Here is a 27,199-nt window from a genome sequence, read left to right on the forward strand (position 1 = left end):
GCATGTTCATCGGGCATGTTCTGATATTCAGTATAACTGCACTTGCTTTTGCAATATTTATCAAATAACGGTAAATTTTTTTTTGTCACCTTACTATCAGATCCATATCCGGTTCTTGCCTAAACCGAAGGTTACCTAAAGTGAAGGTTATTATAACACCAAAGAGGGAATTTATTTGTAATAGGATATTCAAAAAGCACATATGGGTTTGTTGGCTGGTGTCCACAAACATTTGGCCATATTGGGTGTTTAAACTAGTTGCCCATCTGATTTGTAGCAAAATGAAAGCAACAGTTACAACTGAATTTCCTGCTATATTTCCTGCAAAAGGTGCAAAGTATGCACATCTGTCCTTTGTGTAAAAACCGAGAATGACTATCAAAGGTGAAACTAAAAAAAGACTGAGCTAGGTGTGTGTGTGTGTGTGTGTGGGGGGGGGGGTTATATTCAAACTGCTCAAGTAATTTAATATACTTACTAACTACCAAATAATTCATACTGTATGCACTCAATACTGAAAGCAGTTCTTATGATATATTTGTTGCTAAGAATAACCAGTCAAGTCAAGAAGCTTTTATTGTCATTTCCACCACATATACTTAGCTGACATAGTACATATCAGATCAGAAACTAAAAAGGAACTTGTCCTAGCTACATAAAGTGCATAGTGTGCACTTATTATGAACAGTGCAAGACAAAAGACAGCGCAGACAGACAACTCAATACACTACAGGACATAATATAGCTCTGACTAAGCAGATGTAAACAATAAATGGATTATTGTAAACATACAATAGCAGCAGTTGATTGCAGCATTTTAATAGAGATGTAATTTGAATAGTCCATCTACTGGTTAAAGTGTAGTAATGAACATAAAAACTTTAAGAATGTATAATCAAATTTCACATGATGTGCTATTACTACATTCAGACAAGTACAATTCCATCACACAAACCTAACTTTACTTGATATGTGGCTGGGAGTGAATGTGGGGGTTGCAGGTTACTTCTGACAGCTGGGAGCCTAAAATAGCTGCTAATGCCTTGTGTATGTTTGCCTGTGTAATTATCTTCATTCTTTCATACTTTTTTCATAACATGTTTTCAGATTAATATCATAGATTTATGTAAAATCATGCCCAATAAACATAAAATCTTAGGTCTATTTTTGACAGTTCAAAAAACATTTCACATCATACTGTGTATGATTGTATACATGACCAATAAATTATTCCTTTGAATTCAAAGCTTCAAAATATTAGATTTTTATTTAGAAAAAAAAGAAAACACACCTTTCACTCACCACTTTTATAGCCAAGACGTCAATCTGAAGAGTATCTTTAGCAATAGGCTTACCTGATGTAGCAAGGGCTGTTATAATTCCAGCTAACTGCTGTCAGTCTTGGATGAATGTTAATTTGAACACAACATAAATAGCATTTTTATATTCAGTAAAAAGCATAATCAAGTTAAAATTACTATATATTTATTTATATTCAGAAGATTCAAAAGATTTAGACTGAGAGAAAATGTGTGTGTGCTCTGGATTTAACCAATTGTTTAATGTTGCAGAAGGCATGAACTTCATATTTGAATATTTAATATTTATCAGCTACCAATGTTATATAGAATCAGTCAATCCTGTCACTTATTTGTAAAGCTTATGAAATCAACCTGCAATCAACTAGCAAACAATAGCAACAAGCCAACATAACTAAACATTACTATAGTCAGTTGTTGAAAGAAAATAAAAAACAAATCTTTTCAATGAATGAAAATATTTAATTGTTAACTCATAAACTTGGTACACTTTAGTGTAAAACAAACAATTGGTAAATTAAAATAAATACACACAAAAAAGAGCTGCACTGGAAGTGAAGAAACTGCTTGGTCCATTAACACAATAGAACATTTACTATCCACCCCTGATGAGGAGCTTCAGGTGCTCGGTGGACTCCTTCAGGATGTTGTAGTCAGATAGGCTGTGACCATGTTCCAGCTGCATGCCAGCATAGATCAGCCTCTGCTGGTCTGGGGGATAGCCTTCTTTGTCTTGGATTTTGGCCTTGAGGTTTTCAATGGTATCACTTGGCTTAATCTCAATGATGATGGTCTTGCCAGTCAGCGTCTTCACAAAGATCCGCATGCCACCCCCGAGGCGGAGCGTCATGTGGAGTGTGGACTCCTGACGGATGTAGTAGTGAGACAGGCTACGACCATCTTCCAGCTGTTTTCCACCAAAGAGCAGCCTCTGCTCTTCTGGGGGAATGTCTTCTTTGTCCTGGATTTTGGCCTTGACGTTCTCAACGATGTCACTTGGCTCAACGTCGAGGGTGATGGTCTTTCCAGTAAGAGTTTTCACAAAGATCTGCATTTTAATCTATATGAACAAATAATAATAATTAAAATTAGACACCACATTACCCAAAAAATTAACCACCACATAAAGCTTATTGAAGTGTTTGTTTACTAGTGACCATAAAAAAACCTCGAGTGGGAAAGTCACAGGAAAAAATTTACTCTTAACCTATTTATGTCTTTCAGAAATCCCAATTAAAATAAATAAAAATTGGAATTCAATATAAAACACATTGTTTAATCTTTCTTGAAGAAATCATGGTTTTCTCTTCTTTTTTTAAAAAAATTTCCACCATCCAAAACAAGTTGTGAATTTGTTGTAACATTACAACAGGAGATCATGACTTACTCTGTGCTCAAAGTGATGCTCGCAGCTCCAGTGGTTTTCTCTTTGTATGCTTTTTTTTTTCATTGGTTGTTGCGTTAAATCTTAACCAGATACAATAGTGCTATTTTCTGATTGGCTGATAAGTGTCAGGCTCGACTAAGAACTCCAGGGGACACGCGCTTGATTCCTGCCCGGTTCCATAGAGACAGTGGTGCGGACTGATACTTTTTAATATGCTGCGGCTTATTAAATATATGATAAATAGTAAGTTTTTCTGCGTAAGAAATACAAATGTGTGGTGGGAGAGCGTGACAAAAGACAGAAATGCGTGAATGTCACTCTCAATGCGTGACACTTGAGAGCCCTGGAAGTTCTGTCATTGTAACACATCATGTGAGTGTATCTGGAAGCTTACCTTAGCTTTTTTTGTATTTGTTTGGTCCTAAGATGCAGAAGAAAGAAGAAGAAGGTATGAACCAGCTGATCGACAGCTCAGATATAAACTGATACTTTCTGAGAATGTTAATCAGAATCATAATGAGAATGAGAATGAGAATCAGGTTTATTGGTCAAGTGTGTTGCCATAGAGAGGGACCTCTCCTGAGAATTCTTTTGTCAACACTGATAACAAATGCAGATGATCAAAAGCTACTTGAATAAAGTTTTATTTATTTAGAATCATTAAAACTATCGTTTCTTACATTATAACAAGAGGTCACAGTTCAGTGTCAAGTTGGAAACCTCTGGGTATTAAAGTAGTTTCTAAAGTTCCCTCTAAATTCCCATGAAATTATTTTTCATGCTCCACCTTTATGCTCAAATTCTGACAGAACATGAAGGCAAAATAAATGCACTGAATAAGAGCAAACAGCAGGTGGCACAATTCAACCAGAAAACTAGCTCATGGGGGATCTGGGTACTTTTATGCACAAGCTCAAATATACATCTTACCTTCAGGTAGTCTTTTAACAAATGCTAGATGACTGAATTAAAAAAGAAGAAAAAGATGACAGACCAAATTCAAACCACAACAATGAAGATAAAATCAGGAATAGTAAAGTAATACTAAGAAGTTGAAAGTTAATATGAACACTGTGAAAAATATGAAGGTAAAATGAAGGCAAATATGGGTTTGTTTAAATTCATATCAAGTGAACAGGCACCTTTCTGAACCCTTATGAACCTTTTCCCCCTTTGCTCTGTGACAAGCAGACTTGCATAAGCACACACGTTTCTCCAGGACCATCATGCTACATAAAACAACATAGAGCAACACAGAGCTGGGGACTAAAAAGTAACTTGTCCTAGCTACATAAAGTGCATAGTGTGCACTTATTGTGAACAGTGCAAGACAAAAGACAGCGCCGACAGACAACTCAATACACTACAGGACATAATATAGCTCTGACTAGTGTGCAGTCTGTAACTGACCATTGTCCAAATAAGCAGATGTAAACAATAAATGGATTATAGTAAACATACAATAGCAGCATTTGACCCACGGGTCAATTTGATTTAAACAGTTAATTTGTTAATTCTATACTTGCCTGAAAATGACAAAGATTGTTCCACACTATGCACTTTGCAAGTGAAATTAGTTATTTCTAATTTGTTGAATTATGTGTTCATGAATTGTTTTATAGCATCTGTGGTCTTCCCCAGTCAGTTTGATCCGGCCACATTTAGTGATGCAATGGGTCACACATTTGTGCTATGAGACAATAATTTGCCAAAAAACCTGAGTTTATTGCATCCTTGAGTCATTTCACATTTCACTCTGAGACAGCAAAATGAAGAGGACCTACACTGCATCTGCCAGCTTGGTCATGGATATCCAGCAGGGTGCATCGACCTCTGCAGCTACCCCCCTCCACCCAGCTGCTCCTCCTCGACCGTCATGTTTTTGAGTGGTGTGTTTGTGTGTGTGTGTGTGTGTGTTTGATCAGATGCCCTCTACTGGGCAAAAGAGATATTACAAGTGTACAGATTATGATTTATAAGCATTCAAGTCAATTTGACTGACTTTGAAATATACCAGGGGGCACGGTGGCTTAGTGGTTAGCACGTTTGCCTCACACCTCCAGGGTTGGGGTTCGATTCCCGCCTCCACCTTGTGTGTGTGGAGTTTGCATGTTCTCCCCGTGTCTCGGGGGTTTCCTCCGGGTACTCCGGTTTCCTCCCCCGGTCCAAAGACATGCATGGTAGGTTGATTGGCATCTCTGGAAAACTGTCCCTAGTGTGTGATTGCGTGAGTGAATGTGTGTGTGTGTGCCCTGCAATGGGTTGGCACTCCGTCCAGGGTGTATCCTGCCTTGATGCCCAATGACGCCTGAGATAGGCACAGGCTCCCCGTGACCCGAGGTAGTTCGGATAAGTGGTAGAAGATGAATGAATGAATGAATGAATAAAATATACCAGTCTGTGATATTTCAACTTATGTGCTTCTGATCATAACTCTAGAGAAAATAATTCCGACTTTTCTTCTTTATTTTTACAAAAAATTAGGTATAATTGTATACAAATTAGGTGCATTATTACATATTAATATTAAATATTACAAAAATAAGTGCAAAATATATGTTAATGTATGGAAACAAGTTGACTAAAAAAGTAAAAAAAAAAATGTCTATCATATATACCTAATTTTTTATAGCTCCTCATATTTTTGAGCTCCTAAATAGTAAAACAATGCATAGTAAAACAATGAAGACAACAAGCTTATTGTCTGTCCAATTAGACATGATATCTGTCTTATGCTGGAGTTACTGAGATTTGGATACATATATAAAGCCAATAACTGGCCAAACCTTAACGATTGACCATATTATTTACCTGAGATATGGTTTCATTAGAGCTGAGGTTTTAGGCAATCACTCATTATTAGAAAATGGCTAACACCACAGAGCTTGGATCACGTATATGGGGTGCCGAAGATTATGTCATATGTCATTACTATGTCATTGTTTATGGATTTAGAGCTCCCTCTAATCACATGTATGTGTGTGCTTATGCAAGTCTGCTTGTCACAGAGCAAAGGGGGAAAGTTTCATAAGGGTTCAGAGAAGGTGCCTGTTCACTTGATATGAATTAAACAAACCCATATTTGCCTTCATTTTACCTTCATATTTTTCACAGTGTTCATATTAATTTTCAACTTCTTAGTATTACTTTACTATTCGTGGTTTTATCTTCATTGTTGTGGTTTGAATTTGGTCTGCACTCACATAACACTGTCATCTTTTTCTTCTTTTTTAATTCAGTCATCTAGCATTTGTTAAAAGACTACCTGAAGGTAAGATGTATATTTGAGCTTGTGCATAAAAGTACCCAGATCCACCATGAGCTAGTTTTCTGGTTGAATTGTGCCACCTGCTGTTTGCTCTTATTCAGTGCATTTATTTCATGGGAATTTAGAGGGAACTTTAGAAACTACTTTAATACCCAGAGGTTTCCAACTTGACACTGAACTGTGACCTTTTGTTATAATGTAAGAAAGGATAGTTTTAATGATTATAAATAAATAAAACTTTATTTAAGTAGCCTTTGATCATCTGCATTTGTTATCAGTGTTGACAAAAGAATTCTCAGGAGAGGTCCCTCTCTATGGCAACACACTTGACCAATAAACCTGATTCTGATTCTCATTCTCATTATGATTCTGATTAATATTCTCAGAAAGTATCAGTTTATATCTGAGCTGTCGATCAGCTGGTTCATACCTTCTTCTTCTTTCTTCTGCATCTTAGGACCAAACAAATACAAAAAAAGCTAAGGTAAGCTTCCAGATACACTCACATGATGTGTTACAATGACAGGACTATTTTTGGTTTCTTTATTAAGATGTACAATCGCCATTCACAATTTGGTGATTGGACATAAATACTCAACACAATACATCAATAAATATGAAACTTTAAGCCCTTAAAAATAGATACACGGTTTGTTTAAATAACACAAAGTCTATCATTGGATTGTATTTAGACAAAGGGCTTTAAAAAGGTCATTTTCTAGTCAAAATGATGGCGAGAGTCTGTTTGTTTGACACTGGTCGTTTTTTTGTAATCATTTTTTCTTTTTGAGCAAAGAACCCAGGTGCTCTGAAATGATGGCTGAGAGAATTAAATGGTGGAAATTTAAAATTAAAGAGAAAACCATGATTGCTCCTGGAAAAAATTAAACAATGTGTTTTATGTTGAATTCCAAGTTGAATTCATTTTAATTGGGATTTCTTAAAGACTTTTAGTCATAAATAGGTTAAATTTTTTTTTTCCTGTGACTTTCCCACTTGAGATTTTTTTTGTAGTCACTAGTAAACAAACACTTGCATAAGCTTTATGTAATGGTTACTTTTTTTTTTCTTTGGTAATGTAGTGTCTAATTTTAATTAGTATTATTTTTCCGTATAGATTAAAATGCAGATCTTTGTGAAAACTCTTACTGGAAAGACCATCACCCTCGACGTTGAGCCAAGTGACATCGTTGAGCTCGTCAAGGCCAAGATCCAGGACAAAGAAGAGATTCCTCCAGAAGAGCAGAGGCTACTCTTTGGTGGAAAACAGCTGGAGGATGGTCGCACCCTGTCTGAATACAACATCCAGAAGGAGTCCACCCTCCACCTGGTGCTCCGCCTCAGAGGTGGCATGCAGATCTTTGTGAAGATGCTGACTGGCAAGACCATCACCTTCGAGATTGAGTCAAATGACACCATTGAGAACATCAAGGCCAAAATCCAGGACAAAGAAGACATCCTTCCAGTCCAGCAGAGGCTGATATTTGATGGACAACAGCTGGAAGATGGTCATACCCTGTTGGACTACAATATCAAGAAGGAGTCCACCCTCTATCTTGTCCAACGCCTCAGGGGTGGATAGTAAATTTTCTATTGTGGTGATGCACCAAGGAGTTTCTTTGTTTGTGTGTTTGTTTTGTTTTTAACTTTACTGTTTTAACTGTTGGTACACATGAGTGTAAAACAAAGTTTGAGTTACCAATAAAATGTGTTAATTTATTGAAAAGATTTTTTTTTCTTTCAACAACTGACTATAGAAATGTCGTTATGTTGGGTTGTTGCTATTGTTTGTTAGTTGATTGCAGGTTGATTTCATAAGCTTTACAAATAAGTTACAGGGTTGACTGATTCTAAATAACATTGGTAGCTGATAAATATTAAATATTCAAATATGAAGTTCATGCCTTCTGCAACATTAAACAATTGATGGTTAAAACCAGAGCACACAAGAATAACTAATGTTAGCCATTTTCTCTCAGTCTAAGTCTTCTGAATGCTGACCTGTCCTGTATTATGCACGGGTAAACATGCATGAAGGGAACTTTGAATGCAGACAACACACACACACACACACACACACACACACACACACACACACACACACACACACACACACACACACACACACACACACACACATATATATAAATTTTAACTTGATTATGCTTTTTTCTTGATTATGATTATGCTTGTGGCTATAAAAGTGGTCAGTGAAAGGTGTGTGAATGAATAATTTATTGGTCATGTATACAATCATACACAGTATGAATGAAATGTTTTTTGAACTGTCAAAAATAGACCTAAGAATGATAAGTTTATATGAGTAGGAAAGGGAAAATATAGAATATTGTAATTATATAAGCTGTCTAAGACAATATATAGGAGGATGTTGACATTTTGCTTCCACACAGAATCAGCAATTATTACTGATCTTTTCTTTAATGTTTCATTTGTAAAGCAAACTATTTCTATGGAATTAGTAATACAATGCACATTATATGACCTTTTTTAATGTTCACTCAATGAATTGTGAGTGAATATCTTAAGGAAATATCAAAGTTAACATTTATTAGATAAACATTTTATATTTATTGGGCATGATTGTGCATAAATGTAATTAATCTGAAAACATGTTATGAAAAAAGTATGAAAGAATGAAGATAATTACACAGGCAAATATACACAAGGCAGCTATTTTAGGGTCCCAGCTGTCAGAAGTAACCTGCAACCCCCACATTCACACCCAGCCACATATCAAGTAAAGTTAGGTTTGTGTGATGGAATTGTACTTGTCTGAATGTAGTAATAGCACATCATGTGAAATTAGTTTTTATGTTCATTACTACACTTTAACCAGTAGATGGACAGTGAGTCTTCTGTATATAACTGTTCTATTCAAATTACATCTCTATTAAAATGCTGCAATCAACTGCTGCTATTGTATGTTTACAATAATCCATTTATTGTTTACATCTGCTTATTTGGACAATGGTCAATTACAGTCCACAAACTAGTCAGTGCTATATTATGTACTGTAGTGTATTGACTTGTCTGTCTGCGCTGTCTTTTGTCTTGCACTGTTCACAATACGTGCACATTATGCACTTTATGTAGCTAGGACAAGTTAGTAACGTTGTTATATTACACTGTGTGATTCTGATTCTGACTGTGATTCAGATTCAGATTCAGATTCAGATCTGATATGTACTATGTCAGCTAAGTATATGTGATTAAAATGACAATAAAAGCTTCTTTAAATATAAGTTTAAATATACAAGATGCTGATTAAGTAAACAAGTTATAATTACAAAACACCTTTACCTTCTAGGCTGAGGTGGTAGCTTAGTGGTTAAGATTTTGGGCCACTGAATGAAAGGTTGTGGGTTTGAATCCCAGGTCCACCAAATGCCGATTGGTTATCCTTTTAGCAAGGCCCTTAACCCTCAATTGTATAAAGATGAGATAAAACATTTTCTGGATAAAGGTGTCTGCTGAATGTAGTGTGGCTGATTACTTGTGGTGATCTCTAAATTATGTATGGTAAGCTATGATGCAGCAGTCTTGTTGCTACGTAAGTGACACCCCTCCACACACACACACACACACACACACACACACACACACACACACACACACACACACACACACACACACACACACACACACACACACACACCTAGCTCAGTCTCAGTTTTCAGTTCTAACTTTCAGATTCACCTTTGATAGTCATTCTCGGTTTTTACACAAAGGAGAGATGTGCATGCTTTGCACCTTTTGCAGGAAATATAGCAGGAAATTCAGTTGTAACTTGCTTTCATTTTCACTAGTTTAAACACACAATATGGTCAAATGTTTGTGGACACCAGCCAACAAACCCATATGTGCTTTTTGAATATCCTATTACAAATAAATTCCCTATTTGGTGTTATAATAACCTTCACTTTAGGTAACCTTCGGTTTAGGCAAGAACCGGATATGGATCTGATAGTAAGGTGACAAAAAACATTTACCGATATTTGATAAATATTGCAAAAGCAAGTGCAGTTATACTGAATATCAGAACAGCGCTGTTTTGGCCATGGCTAATCATTGCCCAGTTGTGATTGCAATATAGCTTTTAGGCAATGATTCTATAAATAAGAAATTAATATAAGTGATTATTAATATGAGTGAATATATGCGTGACATTTAAAACACAATCTGTCCAAATGTCCTGTTTATTGTAATAGATCCTGAACAAGCCACACTAACTTTGTGCTGCTTTAAAGCTATCTTGCAACATAAAGATACTCTTCAGATTGACTTCTTGACTATAAAAGTGTTGAGTAAAAGGTGTGTGTTTATTTTCCTAAATAAAAATCTAATATTTTGAAACTTTGAATTCAAATGAATAATTTATTGGTCATGTATACAATAATACACAGTATGATGTGAAATGTTTTTTTGAACTGTGAAAAATAGACCGAAGATTTTTTTTGAACTTTTAAAGTTTAAAAGATATTTCATGATAAAGATTTATATAGATAATTATAAATCTTTATCATGAAATATCTTTTAAACTTTAGCTAACCAGCACCTTTATTACCTGGTTTCTAATTCATCTAATCACAATATGAATATTCATGCCCAATAAATATAAAATCTTCTATTTTTCACAGTTCAGAAAACATTTCACATCATACTGTGTATTATTGTATACATGACCAATAAATTATTCATTTGAATTCAAAGCTTCAAAATATTAGATTTTTATTTAGGAAAATAAACACACACCTTTTACTCAACACTTTTATAGTCAAGAAGTCAATCTGAAGAGTATCTTTATGTTGTTATGTGTTCCCTTCATGCATGTTTACCCTTGCATAATACAGGACAGGTCAGCATTCAGAAGACAGACTAAGAGAAATTTGCTAACGTTAGTCTTATGTGCTCTGGTTTTACCCATCAATTGTTGCAGAAGGCATAAACATCACATGTGAATATTTAATATTTATCAGCTACCATATATATGGTATACCTGATGTTATATAGAATCAGTCAACCCTGTCAGTTATTTGTAAAGCATATGAAATCAACCTGCAATCAACTAGCAAACAATAGCAACAACCCAACATAACTAGACATTACTATATTTAGTTGTTGAAAAAATAAATAAAAAACAAACACCAAATATTTTCAGTGCATGCCAAACATTTTATTAACTCAAACTTTGTACACCTTTGTGTAAAACAAACCAATTGTTACATTTAAAAAACAACAAATAACAAAACAGAAACCACTTGGTTCACAACAATAGAACATTTAATGTCCACCCCTAAGGCGGAGCACCATGTGGAGGGTGGACGCCTTCTGGATGTTGTAGTCGGAGAGGGTGCAACCATCTTCCAGGAGTTTTCCAGCAAAGATCAGCCTCTGCTGGTCTGGGGGAATGCCTTCTTTGTTCTGGATCTTGGCCTTGACGTTCTCAATGGTGTCACAGCCCTCAATTTCGAGGGTGATGGTCTTGCCAGTAATGGTTTTCACAAAGATCTGCATACCTCCCTTAAGGCTGAGCGTCAGGTGGAGGGTGGACTCCTGATGGATGTAATAGTGAGCCAGTGTGTGACCATCTTGCAGCGGTTTTCCAGCATAGAGCAGCCTCTGCTCTTTTGGGGGAATGTCTTCTTTGTCCTGGATTTTGGCCTTGATGGACTCAATGTCGTCACTTGGCTCAACGTTGAGAGTGATGGTCTTGCCAGTAAGGGTTTTCACAAAGATCTGCATGCCACCCCTAAGGCGGAGCGTCAGGTGGAGGGTGGACTCCTGATGGACGTAGTAGTGAGACAGGGTGTGGCCATCTTGCAGTTGTTTTCCAGCATAGAGCAGCCTCTGCTCTTCTGGGGGAATGTCTTCTTTGTCCTGGATTTTGGCCTTGACGGTCTCAACGTCGTCACTTGGTTCAACCTCGAGGGTGATGGTCTTGCCAGTAAGGGTTTTCACAAAGATCTGCATTTTAATCTATATGGACAAATAATAATAATTAAAATTAGACACCACATTACCCAAAAATTAACCACCACATAAAGCTTATTTAAGTGTTTGTTTACTAGTAACTACAAAAAAACCTCAAGTGGTAATGTCACAGGAAAACAATTTACTCTTAAGCTATTTATGTCTAAAAGTCTTTCAGAATTCCCAATTCAGACTCAAATGAATTCAAATTGGAATTCAACATAAAACACATTGTTTAATATTTCCAGAAGCAATCATAGTTTTCTCTTTTCTTTTAAAGTTCTACCATTTAATTCTCTCAGCCATCATTTCAGAGCACCTGGGTTCTTTGCTCAAAAAGAAAAAAATGATTAGGAAAAACGACCAGTGTCAAACAAACAGACTCTCGGCATCATTTTGACTAGAAAATGACCTTTTTAAAGCCCTTTGTCTAAATACAATGCAATGATAGACTTTGTGTTATTTAAACAAACCGTGTGTCTATTTCTAAGGGCTTAAAATTTCATATTTATTGATGTATTGTGTTGAGTATTTATGTCCAATCACCAAATTGTGAATGGTGATTGTACATCTTAATAAAGAAACCAAAAATAGTCCTGTCATTGTAACACATCATGTGAGTGTATCTGGAAGCTTACCTTAGCTTTTTTTGTATTTGTTTGGTCCTAAGTTGCAGTAGAACGAAGAAGGTATGAACCAGCTGATTGACAGCTCAGATATAAACAGATACTTTCTGAGAATATTAATCAGAATCATAATGAGAATCAGAATCAGAATCAGGTTTATTGGTCAAGTGTGTTGCCATAGAGAGGGACCTCTCCTGAGAATTCTTTTGTCAACACTGATAACAAATGCAGATGATCAAAGGCTACTTAAATAAAGTTTTATTTATTTATAATCATTAAAACTATCCTTTCTTACATTATAACAAGAGGTCACAGTTCAGTGTCAAGTTGGAAACCTCTGGGTATTAAAGTAGTTTCTAAAGTTCCCTCTAAATTCCCATGAAATTATTTTTCATGCTCCACCTTTATGCTCAAATAATGGCAGGACATGAAGGCAAAATAAATGCACTGAATAAGAGCAAACAGCAGGTGGCACAATTCAACCAGAAAACTAGCTCATGGTGGATCTGGGTACTTTTATGCACAAGCTCAAATATACATCTTACCTTCATGTAGTCTTTTAACAAATGCTAGATGACTGAATTAAAAAAGAAGAAGAAAAAGATGACAGTGTTATGTGAGTGCAGACCAAATTCAAACCACAACAATGAAGATAAAATCAGGAATAGTAAAGTAATACTAAGAAGTTGAAAATTAATATGAACACTGTGAAAAATATGAAGGTAAAATGAAGGCAAATATGGGTTTGTTTAATTCATATCAAGTGAACAGGCACCTTTCTGAACCCTTATGAACCACCCCCCTCCCCCTCCCCCATTGCTCTGTGACAAGCAGCCTTGCATAAGCACACACACATACATGTGATTAGAGGGAGCTATAAATCCATAACCAAGTCCCTGGATATCTCCATGGTGTCCTGGTTTGGCCCACCACAGTGCCACCTCTCTCTCCACCTCCTGACGGTGGCTTAGTAGTTAGCACGTTCGCTTCACACCTCCAGGGTCGGGGTTCGATTCCCACCTCCACCTTGTGTGTGTGGAGTTTGCATGTTCTCCCCGTGCCTCGGGGGTTTCCTCCGGGTACTCCGGTTTCCTCCCCCGGTCCAAAGACATGCATGGTAGGTTGATTGGCATCTCTGGAAAAATTGTCCATAGTGTGTGATTGCGTGAGTGAATGAGAGTGTGTGTGTGCCCTGCGATGGGTTGGCACTCCGTCCAGGGTGTATCCTGCCTTGATGCCCGATGACGCCTGAGATATCCGAGGTAGTTCGGATAAGCGGTAGAAGATGAATGAATGAATTTTGATAATGATTGTGCTTTTAACTTCATTGAAATTGTACAATTTTCTTCATTATTCCCACCATTCAAATCGAGCAGTGGACTTACCTGAGAAGGTATGACATAATCTTCGGCACCCTATACATGTGATCCAAGCTCTTTGGTGTAAGCTAATTATTATTATTATCTCAAAGTAAATATAAATATATAAACTTTTATATGGTACCATTTTCATAGTTACACCATAACTTTAGCCAACCAGCACCTTTATTACCTGTTTTCTAATTCATCTAATTCATCTAATCAAAATATGAATTACAATTTGCACATTTTATCTCTGAGTTCAATAATTTCCCAAAATTTGTCGACCGGTGTTACCTTTAGTGTTAAGTAAAATTCCACATCTTAGTTCAACACCATTGCTGCAGCAAAGTTAACATTAAAGCACCACAAAGTTAATGTGGCTTGTTCAGGATCTATTACAATAAACAGGACATTTGAACAGATTGTGTTTTAAATGTCAAGCATATATCCACTTATTAATAATCACTCATATTAATTTATTTTTTATAGAATCATTGCCTAAAAGCTATATTGCAGTCACAACTGGGCAATGATTAGCCATGGCCAAAACAGCGCTGTTCTGATATTCAGTATAACTGCACTTGCTTTTGCAATATTTATCAAATAACGGTAAATGTTTTTTGTCACCTTTCTATCAGATCTATATCCGGTTCTTGCCTAAACCGAAGGTTACCTAAAGTGAAGGTTATTATAACACCAAATAGGGAATTTTTTTGTAATAGGATATTCAAAAAGCACATATGGGTTTGTTGGCTGGTGTCCACAAACATTTGGCCATATTGTGTGTTTAAACTAGTTGCCCATCTGATTTGTAGCAAAATAAAAGCAATAAAAACAGTTACAACTTAATTTCCTGCAAAAGCATGCACATCTCTCCTTTGTGTAAAAACTGAGAATGACTATAAAAGATCAATCTGAAAGTTAGAACTGAAAACTGAGACTGAGCTAGGTGTGTGTGTGTGTGTGTGTGTGTGTGTGTGTGTGTGTGTGTGTGTGTATGGAGGGGTGTCACTTACGTAGCAACAACACTGCTACATCATAGCTTACCATACATAATTTAGAGATCACCACAAGTAATCAGCCACACTACATTCGGCAGACACCTTTATCCAGAGGAATTGTTCTCATCTTTATACAATTGAGGGTTAAGGGCCTTGCTAAAAGGATAACCAATGGGCATTTTTAAAATATTAAAATATTAACCACTAAGCTACCACCTCAGCCTAGAAGGTAAAGGTGTTCTGTTATTATAACTTGTTTACTAAACCAGCATCTTGTATATTTAAACTTATATTTAAAGAAGCTTTTATTGTCATTTTAATCACATATACTTGGCTGACATAGTACATATCAGATCTGAATCTGCATCTGAATCAGAATCACAGTCAGAATCAGAATCACTCCAGGACCATCGTGCTACATAAAACAACACAGAGCAACACAAAGCTGAGGACTAACTTGTCCTAGCTACATAAAGTGCATAATGTGCACTTATTGTGAACAGTGCAAGACAAAAGACAGCGCAGACAGACAAGTCAATACACTACAGTACATAATATAGCGCTGACTAGTTTGTGGACTGTAACTGACCATTGTCCAAATAAGCAGATGTAAACAATAAATGGATTATTGTAAACATACAATAGCAGCAGTTGATTGCAGCATTTTAATAGAGATGTAATTTGAATAGTCCATCTACTGGTTAAAGTGTAGTAATGAACATAAAAACTTTAAGAATGTATAATCAAATTTCACATGATGTGCTATTACTACATTCAGACAAGTACAATTCCATCACACAAACCTAACTTTACTTGATATGTGGCTGGGAGTGAATGTGGGGGTTGCAGGTTACTTCTGACAGCTGGGAGCCTAAAATAGCTGCTAATGCCTTGTGTGTTTGCCTGTGTAATTATCTTCATTCTTTCATATTTTTTTCATAACATGTTTTCAGATTAATAACAGATTTATGCAAATTAATGCCCAATAAATATAAAACGTTTATTTAATAAACATTAACGTTGGATTTTTTTATTTAGATATTCAGTCACATAATGCATTTAGTGGATATTAAAAAAGGTCATATGTGCATTGTATTACTAATTCCATAGAAATAGTTTGCTTAATAAATGAAACATTTTAATAAAAGATCAGTAATTGCTGATTCTGTGTGGAAGCCAAATGTCAATATCCTAATATATATATTCATTGTCTTACAGACAGCTTATATAATTATATTTTCCTTTTCCTACTCAAAACGATATTCTTAGAGGTCTGTTTTTCACAGTTCAAAAAGCATTTCACATCATACTGTGTATAATTGTATACATGACCAATGAATTATTCATTTTAATTCAGCTTCAAAATATTACATTCGTTTTTTTTGGGAAAAAAAAATAAAAAAATCTTTTACTCACCACTTTTAGTCAAGAAGTCATTCGGAAGAGTATCTTTATGTTATGTGTTGTCTGCATTCATAGTTCCCTTCATGCATGTTTACCCGTGCATAATACAGGACAGGTCAGCATTCAGAAGACTTAGACTAAGAAAATGGCTAACATTAATTATTCTTGTGTGCTCTGGTTTTAACCATCAATTGTTTAATGTTGCAGAAGGCATGAACTTCATATTTGAATATTTAAATATTTATCAGCTACCAATGTTATTTAGAATCAGTCAACCCTGTAACTTATTTGTAAAGCTTATGAAATCAACTAGCAAACTATCAACAACCCAACAGACATTACTATATTTAGTTGTTAAATAAATACACAAACACCAAATCTTTTCACTGAATGTCAAACATTTTATTGAAACTGAAACTTCATACACCTAGGTGTAAATAGTTACACCTGTTAATAGTAAAAAAAAAACAGAAGAAACAGAACCACTTGGTTCACCACAATAGAACATTTACTGTCCACCCCTGAGGCGGAGCACCAGGTGGAGGGTGGACTCCTTTTGGATGTTGTAGTCAGACAGGGTGCGGCCATCTTCCAGCTGTTTCCCAGCAAAGATCAGCCTCTGCTGGTCTGGGGGAATGCCTTCTTTGTCCTGGATCTTGGCCTTGACGTTCTCAATGGTGTCACTTGGCTCAACCTCGAGGGTGATGGTCTTGCCAGTAAGGGTTTTCACAAAGATCTGCATGCCACCCCTGAGGCGGAGCACCAGGTGGAGGGTGGACTCCTTTTGGATGTTGTAGTCAGACAGGGTACGGCCATCTTCCAGCTGTTTTCCAGCAAAGATCAGCCTCTGCTGGTCTGGGGGAATGCCTTCTTTGTCCTGGATCTTGGCCTTGACGTTCTCAATGGTGTCACTTGGCTCAACCTCGAGGGTGATGGTCTTGCCAGTAAGGGTTTTCACAAAGATCTGCATGCCACCCCTGAGGCGGAGCACCAGGTGGAGGGTGGACTCCTTTTGGATGTTGTAGTCAGACAGGGTACGGCCATCTTCCAGCTGTTTTCCAGCAAAGATCAGCCTCTGCTGGTCTGGGGGAATGCCTTCTTTGTCCTGGATCTTGGCCTTGACGTTCTCAATGGTGTCACTTGGCTCAACCTCGAGGGTGATGGTCTTGCCAGTAAGGGTTTTCACAAAGATCTGCATGCCACCCCTGAGGCGGAGCACCAGGTGGAGGGTGGACTCCTTTTGGATGTTGTAGTCAGACAGGGTACGGCCATCTTCCAGCTGTTTTCCAGCAAAGATCAGCCTCTGCTGGTCTGGGGGAATGCCTTCTTTGTCCTGGATCTTGGCCTTGACGTTCTCAATGGTGTCACTTGGCTCAACCTCGAGGGTGATGGTCTTGCCAGTAAGGGTTTTCACAAAGATCTGCATGCCACCCCTGAGGCGGAGCACCAGGTGGAGGGTGGACTCCTTTTGGATGTTGTAGTCAGACAGGGTGCGGCCATCTTCCAGCTGTTTCCCAGCAAAGATCAGCCTCTGCTGGTCTGGGGGAATGCCTTCTTTGTCCTGGATCTTGGCCTTGACGTTCTCAATGGTGTCACTTGGCTCAACCTCGAGGGTGATGGTCTTGCCAGTAAGGGTTTTCACAAAGATCTGCATTCCACCCCTGAGGCGGAGCACCAGGTGGAGGGTGGACTCCTTTTGGATGTTGTAGTCAGACAGGGTACGGCCATCTTCCAGCTGTTTTCCAGCAAAGATCAGCCTCTGCTGGTCTGGGGGAATGCCTTCTTTGTCCTGGATCTTGGCCTTGACGTTCTCAATGGTGTCACTTGGCTCAACCTCGAGGGTGATGGTCTTGCCAGTAAGGGTTTTCACAAAGATCTGCATTCCACCCCTGAGGCGGAGCACCAGGTGGAGGGTGGACTCCTTTTGGATGTTGTAGTCAGACAGGGTGCGGCCATCTTCCAGCTGTTTTCCAGCAAAGATCAGCCTCTGCTGGTCTGGGGGAATGCCTTCTTTGTCCTGGATCTTGGCCTTGACATTCTCAATGGTGTCACTTGGCTCAACCTCGAGGGTGATGGTCTTGCCAGTAAGGGTTTTCACAAAGATCTGCATTTTGATCTATATGGAAAAATAATAAAATTAGACACTAACCCAAAAAAAAAAAAAAAAAAAAAAAAAAAAAAAAAAAAAAAAAAAAACCCGAGTGGGAAGGCCACAGTGGAAAAAAAATGTTTTTTTACTCTTAACCTATTTGTCTAAAAGTCTTTCAGGATTGCCAATTAAAATGAATTGAAATTCAACATAAAAACTCGTTATTTAATCTTTCGGGGAGCAAATCATGGTTCTCTCTCTTTTTTAAAATGGCCACCGTTTAATTCTCTCGGCCGCCATTTTAGAACATCCGGGTTCTTTGCTCAAGAAGCGACAATGATTCAGCAAAAACGCCCAGCGTCGAACAAAGAGAATCTCATTGTGACTAGAAAATTAAAGTCCTTTTTTTTCTAAATACAATTCAATGACAGACTTCGTGTTATTTAAACAAATCGTTTGAAATAAAATATTATTCGATAGTAAGCAGGTCATTGATTCGCACAAAAACATTACACCTTATGAAGCATAACGTTATATTTAATTACGTTTGTTTGTATAAATATAATTTCATTTGAGGGGAAAAAAAATACTTACAATTCGATGAACTCTGAAACAAAACACAACGCGAAAGCGACTTCTTTTGCTGCTGCTGATTCTTCCACTGCTGCTGCTCGCTGTTGTACTGCAGAAGACTGCGCCGGTCGCTCTATATAGACACTGCGCTCAGTGACGTGTGATGCGGCTAGAAACTTCCGCACTTGAAACTAGTCCCTGTTTATTCTCTGCAAAAACAATACTTATTATATTTGAATGATATGTTTCCTCATTAAATAAACATACGTGTATTTATATACATATTTATCGAAACTAATTACAAAATACGAACAAAATCTTAGCAACACAATCGTTTAGAATACAGAAACGTCTAGAATGTTCTCTATGCACGCGCAATGCGGGATACATTGCGAATGCTGATTGGTTGGGGTTGGGTTGTTTTCTGCAACGTTATTGGAGAGTCATCTGAATGCAATGTTGCTAGGGCAGAAACAGCAGTGATGGTATCATTGTGTGGGGCAAATATGACGAAAAAAATATCCAGAACTGTGTGGAAATCTTGTATAAATAAAATATATCTAAGGCCATCCAAATATATATTTTTAATGGCTTAATGTTTAATCTTTATTTATGTATTGTGTTTTATCAGAATCAGGTTTATTTGTTCAAAACAAACTAACCTAAATCTATGGTTAAAATGCCAGTTATTTATTAATTGGGCTCAATATATATATATATATATATATATATATATATATATATATATATATATATATATATATATATATATATATATATATATATTTACATTTTATGATTAAACCACAGTTATTTGTACCCACTGTAAAAACTTCTCTGCAGACTCAACACATTTTTTTTTGTTATTTCTGGTGCTTTTTCATTGTTGCTACTGATAAATAATACAATTTTGAAAAGTGCTAAATACTATGATACAAAAATGAATGACTATTTAAACCAATTTGAGGAAAACAAGAGTGTCCTGGTTCGATTGGACGAATTACAGATGTTCTTTAACTCAGACTTCACACCAAGATTATATATTATCCTGATCACCATTTGGTCCCGATCCGGAGCACCCATTTTGTTGCTGAGAATATACCAGAATGTTGGGGAAAGTGTACCATTTTGAAAAGGGGTTTCTGGATAAATAGCCTTCATGAAAATATCGTATAAGTAAATGGTAACTTGGAAAACCGAAAAACTTCCCTCCAGACTCAACACAATACCAATCCAACACATTTTCTTTGTTATTTCTGGTGCTTTTTCATTGTTGCACACAATTTTGAAAAGCGCTACATACTACAATACAAAAATGAATGACTATTTAAACCGATTTAAGGAAAAAAAGAGTGTCCTGGTTCGATTAGATGGATTACAGATGTTCTTTAACTCAGACTTCACACCAAAATTATAGACCTTGATCACCATTTTGTCTTGATCCCGAGCAGCAATTTTATTGCTGAGAATATACCAGAATGTTGGGGAAAGTGTGCCATTTTGAAAAGGGGTTTATGAATAAATAGCCTTCATGAAAATATCATAAAAGTAAACGGTAACTGGGAAAACCGAAGTGTGCACGTAATATGGGAGACACACAAATATTACATTAACAGGTCAATCCCACCTCTAGAAACATGCCAGTAGGTTATCTACTCTGTATTTGTGTGTGAGTTGTGTGTGTGTATATATATATATGTACTGATAACAGCTTCAATTATTTTCTCATGACAACCCTATTTAATCAAATGGCGTAACATGATGATGTAGAATAAAGAAACGTGAAAATGCTGTTTACAGATATCAGCTTGATAGTTATGCTTTGCCACTGTGGCTTGTACTATGTAACTGGAATTGCGAGATCTGCCACATTACCCTGAACTGTGTCAGATATCCTGTACATCCTGTACCTTGACCTGTGTGTTTACCTTGTGTTTGTGTTCCTGTAGCCACACACAACCTGTTTATCAGCATATTCTATAATTAAATGCTTGATCCATGACAACAGCAAACATCACATTTGCTGTGTACACAGACCTTGTGCCTAGTTAAATATAAATTAAAATGAATAACAGAGTTTTTTTGTCATCTCTGACCCATATGAAATTCATTATAGTCTCTGAGACCTACATTCATGTGCCATATTAACTGTTGTGATTTATTTTCTTCCATAAAATGATCCAAACTTTCTAGATTAATCCTGACTCATGACATTTTACATAAAAGGTATGTATCATTTACAGAGTTTTCTTGTCTTCTATCTTATATAACGCAGAATATGAAACATGTAAGGACTTGTTTTATTTGTTGTCACAACCCTATTGCACAGTATCATCTAATACCCTGTCACAAGACCAGGTCACGTGACTAATCGTCATACTTTCGTATTGCCAGATTGAATGCTTTACCTCTACAATTTACTCATTTATTCACATAAACAAACCGTATTTACCTGATAGTAGCCATTTTATTCAGTGTTTAAAATAAATAAATAAAAAAAAAAGACAACCAATTTATTCCTAGTTATCTTATTAATTATTGAGTTCTTACAATTTTTTACTAGTCATTTAAATCACATTTTGATAAACAACTACAGTAAGTAAGCCAATATATACATAAATAGTAAATACATACATTTATATGTACATTAATAAAAAAAATGGTTATGTGAGGGTAAGAAATAATCCCCCCCAACTTTAGCAATTACTTTATGTTAAAAATATTTAAAATAAAATAGATAAAAGTAACAAATCAGAACGAAAGACTGTTTAAAAGAATGTTTATTAGAATAATTATTTCGTTCAATTTACAAAAAAACAACAACAATATGTCAAATTATATAATAATTTTAGGATAAACTTTAGGATATATTGTGAATTGTGCTGCAATCTGGCAACCCTGTACAAGTCTCCGTACACGTCTGCTAAAACTTTACATGGGCGTTGTGGTAGGAGCTCGATCTCTCTTTCATTCCTTATATACAAAGGAGACCTAAGTGGCTATGGAAGAGAAAAGGTAAGGGGTATGAATAAGGCAATTTACAGGTCTTTAATCACCACCTGTAAATTCACTTGATTAACTACTGTATGTAGTGTTGCATGTTCTTACCCCATGATGTCATAATAAAAGTAATAATAAACATTAATACAAATTGATAAAATTGATTGATTGATCAAATTGATTTTTTCTATAATCCATCATCTTTGCATATGTGTACAGCGGACCCCCTCTGTACACAAAAGTAAAAGGAATTTAGTGGACCTTTGTTACATAATTCAAGGCTTGAATCTTTCTATCACTGAACTTCTAACCCTGAATTAAGATAATTATCAAGAAACTAAAAATCAAGTTACATATAAATCAAGGACATATAATTCAATGTAAAAGTGATTAAAAAATCCACATTCAGTGTCCCTTGAAATCACAATCCAGACAGAATTAAAAGTAAAATGTTTCTGTAATTATATTTCTGTAGTTTTTTTGAAGGTACTAGTAATGATCTCTCACTCTCTCTCTCTCTCTCTCTCTCTCTCTCTCTCTATTTTTATAACCTTTGTTTCCTATATTTATGCTTTTTCTCTTTTATTACTATGATTCTGATTCTGATGTTATGTAATCATTTGCTTTAGTCTGATATTTTTCTTGAAATTACTAGAAATGTTGCATCGTTATTTGCTCTAGTCTAGTTCTTTAAAGAAACTAAAAATCAAGTTGAATAATCAGTATTACAGCCTCAGTTGGTTATAAACCCAAGCAATTCGAATGATCAGTCACATAGAATAATATCTATAAATCAGAAATAAATATAACTTTAATAATGATGGGTTGTTTTTACACAAACGCATTACATCACCTGGCTGTACATAGACAATGTACATTTGTTTTCATCAAAATGTAAAAAATCCTCAAGAATAACATAGTGAGTCACATAAAATATACATACACATCTCACATGACAATAGATAACAATTACACATGCGCATAGGATATAATGCATTTTTTGGAGGGGGTACTTTAAATTGAGTTAAATACATAAACATATCTTGACATACATGCTAGTATTTCTGCATACAGGCTACAGATAGATACTTGGAACTTCAATGGTCTATTTTAAATGAAAAATATACATTTGGCACAAGCAGGTACCACCCCAGTGACATGGAAAAAACAGAATAAAATTGTGTTTGTAACACTGTAATTGTAAAATTGTAACACTGAGAAGATACTCGTAGAAAACTTTGCTCTCTGGTAGCATTTTGTTGGTTAAAGATCTATCAAAACGGTGTTTTTTGGACATTCAGGGTCATGTAGACTGTGAAACAGTGGTGTTGCAATTCCTTACCGAAGCTAACTATTTTGCATCCAACGTGACCTGTGAATCATCTTTCCCAGGAAAGCACAGGGCTTGGTGAAGCACACAGGAGGCTGCCACTGTGGCGCTGTCCGCTTTGAGGTGTGGAACACTGCTGATTTGCACGTGTTCGATTGCAAGTATGGGCTTTTTTGAATGTCAAGAGGTGCAAATAGTTCACGCTTTCTCACTAAAGCTGGGCCAAGCATACTATCACTTTCTCTTTAGTCACACAAACAGCTTTAGAATAATGATGCCTCTGTGTGTTCAGTTGCAGCATTTGTACCAAGAAACAGAACCGGCATTTTATTGTTCCCAAGGCCTACTTTACGTTGCTTCAGGTATGATTTCACCTCAATTCATAGACATGCAATAGTCAGGAATCAGTTCTGGAAACATTTTAAGGAGAAATAGCTTTATTTACAATCACCCTAGAAAGTAATTGTACTAATTATACATACATATACTCACACACACACACACAAACACACACACACACACACACACATTAATAAATGGAAATTAAACAAATACTTTATTTCAATACCTATTATTGTTTTGTTTTGTTTGTTTAGGGGGGAGGGGGGACGGGGCCTGCAAGTATTCTGAAAATCTGTGTTTTTGAAGAAATAATTTTCACTTTACAAAGGGATTTGAGTTGGAACTTTACAATGACACACGAAAAATTAAAAAAATGAGAAAGGGAAAATTTAAATAAATAAAAAAAATTGAGGTCCTACATGTATGGTAGTTTGGACAGAATTGGCCATATAGTAACTACAATATCTTCACATTACAGTAAAAAGGTGTATATTATTGTAAGTATATTATCTTTTAAGTTTAATGGTTGAACTGGAGAGAATTGGGCTTTTAACACTTTGGGCTTTTAACACTTTGGGCTGATTAATCTGCATCCAAAAATCCACATATTTAAAAAACACACATCCAGCTAGTGTGATTCAGTGTCCCTTAAAATCACAATCTATACAACAGAATTAAAAGTAAAATGTTTCTGTAATTATATTTTTGTAGTTTTCTTGAAGCTACTAGAAATGTTTCCTTTGTTTCCTATATTTATGCTTCTTCTTTATTGTTACTATGATTCTGATTCTGATGTTATGTAATCAGTTGCTTTAGTCTGATATTTTTCTTGAAGTTACTATAAATGCTGCATTATTATTTGCTCTAGTCTAGTTCTTTTTAATGAATATTCTAGAAATATTCAGTAATCATTTCCTCTAGTCTGATCATTTTTTTTAAGTTTCTAGAAATGTAATCATTTGCTCTAGTCTATGTTGTGCTGAATTTTCTAGAAATATTTTGTCATCGTTTGTTCTAGTCTCACATTTTTCTTGAAGTTACAAAACATGTACACAATCATTTGTTTTAGTCTGATGTTTTTTCTTGAAGTTACTAGAAATGTTATGTAATCATTTGCTTTAGTCTTTAGGTTTCTAGACATGATGCGTAATTGTTTGCTAAGCTGTCAGACTTGACAAACTTCTAGATTTTGCGAGAGTGGTAGTGTCTGTGGGTGGAGCCATAGGGAAATCAGTGGGAAAGCAGGTGGAGTAATACACCGGATTGGATTATGTTGGGTTTTTTTTAGTTGTAAATCAGCTGGGGTTGGAAAAGCACCCATGTGAGTGTTCAAGGAAAATACATACAGACACCTTGCTTGCTTGCTAAACAAGGGCATTTATTTTCTGTACAAATGGGACCTGAGCATATATAGCTTTCTTTTTTGGGCGCTTTATATCTTCATATTTAGATGCTTTTGTAATTGGAATGGAATAAAATAAATGGTCTAAAATGGGGTCCCAATTCACTACTCAGAGTTTCAGCTGTTATGAATATACTGTAAAAGGGACCCAAACTCTATCACACAAGAAAATAATCTAGGGTAAATTATTTCTGCCTAGTTCACATCTCCTTAAAAAGTCTTGGTACTCAGCAGTACAAAATCTTGATAAACAAAACAACATTTAATATATGACAGAAATGCTGAGATAAGTCTTCTGTTAAAACCTTCATGTAAATCGTTTTGAACTGAGTGTGTTTTATAAAAATGGAACATACTTAAATTGTTTGCAATGTTTTTGAGTGCACTTGCACCACCAAATGATTGCAAAATACATTTTCCCTTCATTAATGCAAAGCTTTATTGACTGGTTGACTCATGTGTTTCAGGGCTCAGAGAACATAACCACATACACATATAACACACACACAGCCAAGCACACATTTTGCAAGATATGCGGCGTGCAAAGTTTCTACACACCTCGATCAAATCCCGACGGCTTTGGTAGGTCACACAGCACCACAACACACACACACACACACAAACTCACACACACTCAGACTCACACAGATAGGCCCATGGGTTCGAATTAGGCAAATAATACAGATGGGACATAAATTAAGAACATGATTACAACATATCAATATTCATCATACAAATCAACAGAGCAAATTTAAATTATTATTTGGCATGCTTTGAAATCCATTTTCTGTGTAAGAAAAAATCACCAAAGTGCTTTATTTATTGAATACCACAGCAGCTTGATATTGAGTATAATCACAGAAAGCATACTGAATATTTAACCTGTTAATCTGTGGGGGGAAAAACAGGGTTCATTCCAGTTACCAAACGGTTCTACTTTTAATAAGAACAGATTAATATTTAGTATATTTCCCTTGCATCTCCAGGGTTGGGGGTTTAATTCCTACCTGATGTATTCATGTGCTCCACATGCTTTAGAGTTTCCTCCTGGTCCTACGGTTTCTTCCTCAATCCAAATCATTCTTTGTAGGCTGAAAGGCATCTCTGAAATGGTCCATTGTGTTTAAAAGAGTGTGTGTGAGATTGTGCCCTACGATGGGTTGGTATCTAACTTACCCGCCGTGAGTCTCTGGGATAGACTCCAGGTTCAACGTGACCCTGTGTAGGATAAGTGGTACAGAAAATGGATGGATGGTTGGATGGATGGAAGAACAGAATGATGCAGCTTCATAAATCAGAAGGCACTGAATCACAAACTGACAATGGAGCTGTGAACTTAAAATAAATTGTTAACGAACAGCATGAATTTAACCTGATTATTATTAGTCGTGGATTATGAGTGTCTACTGTGGAATGTCATACTCATAACTTACATGTCGTGTTTTATTTCTAGGTGTGGCTCTGCATTGCCTGGATCCTGGAACTGTAAAGAGTGTGACGGTTGAACAGTTCTGTGGTGTGAACTGGGAGGAGAGCATGAAGAAACACACCATTATCAGGTGTATGTCCAAAACTAAAGAAGAAGCCAAATAATCTACTAATACACAAATGTGTCCTTTAAAAAATAATAATAATTTTGTTTGGGCCAAATGATAAAGGACACACTTGATACCTTTAAGGCAGTGGTTCTGAAAGCAGAGGTGCTAGATGGGATAATTATGAAGTCCTCTCTGAGTTAATCTTCTTAATCTAGGGGTCGCCACAGTGAATCATCAGTTTCCACCTAACTCTATCCTCGGCATTGTCTACTCTTGCACCTTCATGTCGTATTTTAACACATCCATATATCTCCTCTTTTCCTTCCTATTGACCTCTTACCTGGCAACTCCATCTTCAACATCCTTGTACCAATATAACCATCTCCCTCCTCTGTACCTGTCCAAACCATCTCAAGCTAGCCTCTGTGACCTTGTCCCCAAAACAGCCAACCTGAGCTGTCCCTCTGAGGTCCTCGTTCCTAATCCTGTCCACTCTGAGTTAATACAGCTGTATTAAAGCACAGCTGGAATACAGAACCTATGTTATATTGTATAATTACTCACACAC

The 27,199-nt window shown here is 36.3% G+C and overlaps 4 protein-coding genes across 12 annotated transcripts; 2 read left to right on the plus strand and 2 right to left on the minus strand.

Annotated features, from left to right (window-relative positions):
• Positions 1–846: 846 nt before the first annotated feature.
• On the plus strand, positions 847–7,556 carry LOC132840838 (ubiquitin-like). Its single transcript, XM_060862874.1, has 2 exons — positions 847–858; positions 7,092–7,556. Exon 2 carries the CDS (start codon positions 7,098–7,100, stop codon positions 7,554–7,556), a length of 459 nt encoding a protein of 152 aa, XP_060718857.1. The 5' UTR covers positions 847–858; positions 7,092–7,097.
• ubb (ubiquitin B) lies at positions 1,915–11,975 on the minus strand. 9 transcript variants are annotated; one of them, XM_060862864.1, is made up of 3 exons: positions 11,455–11,975; positions 11,283–11,409; positions 1,915–2,374 (listed from the first exon to the last, which is right to left on the minus strand). In XM_060862864.1, the coding sequence occupies exons 1-3, from the start codon at positions 11,963–11,965 to the stop codon at positions 1,915–1,917; spliced, it is 1,098 nt and encodes a 365-aa protein (XP_060718847.1). In that variant the 5' UTR covers positions 11,966–11,975. The 9 variants fall into 9 exon arrangements, with proteins under 9 accessions (XP_060718847.1, XP_060718849.1, XP_060718850.1 ...); XM_060862866.1 differs by having other exon boundaries at positions 11,283–11,329; positions 11,423–11,975; XM_060862867.1 differs by having other exon boundaries at positions 1,915–2,226; positions 2,326–2,374; positions 11,283–11,975.
• Positions 11,976–16,737: 4,762 nt separating this feature from the next.
• Positions 16,738–19,188, minus strand: LOC132840834 (polyubiquitin-C). The gene is made up of 2 exons (XM_060862860.1): positions 19,041–19,188; positions 16,738–18,473 (listed from the first exon to the last, which is right to left on the minus strand). The coding sequence occupies exon 2, from the start codon at positions 18,465–18,467 to the stop codon at positions 16,866–16,868; it is 1,602 nt and encodes a 533-aa protein (XP_060718843.1). The 5' UTR covers positions 18,468–18,473; positions 19,041–19,188; the 3' UTR covers positions 16,738–16,865.
• Positions 19,189–21,914: 2,726 nt separating this feature from the next.
• On the plus strand, positions 21,915–27,199 carry cenpv (centromere protein V). The gene is made up of 5 exons (XM_060862873.1): positions 21,915–22,034; positions 23,412–23,510; positions 23,642–23,711; positions 25,561–25,675; positions 26,547–27,199. The coding sequence occupies exons 1-5, from the start codon at positions 22,021–22,023 to the stop codon at positions 26,684–26,686; spliced, it is 438 nt and encodes a 145-aa protein (XP_060718856.1). The 5' UTR covers positions 21,915–22,020; the 3' UTR covers positions 26,687–27,199.

This window comes from Tachysurus vachellii, chromosome 26 (assembly GCF_030014155.1).
Source record: "Tachysurus vachellii isolate PV-2020 chromosome 26, HZAU_Pvac_v1, whole genome shotgun sequence".
Taxonomy (NCBI): Eukaryota; Metazoa; Chordata; class Actinopteri; order Siluriformes; family Bagridae; genus Tachysurus; species Tachysurus vachellii.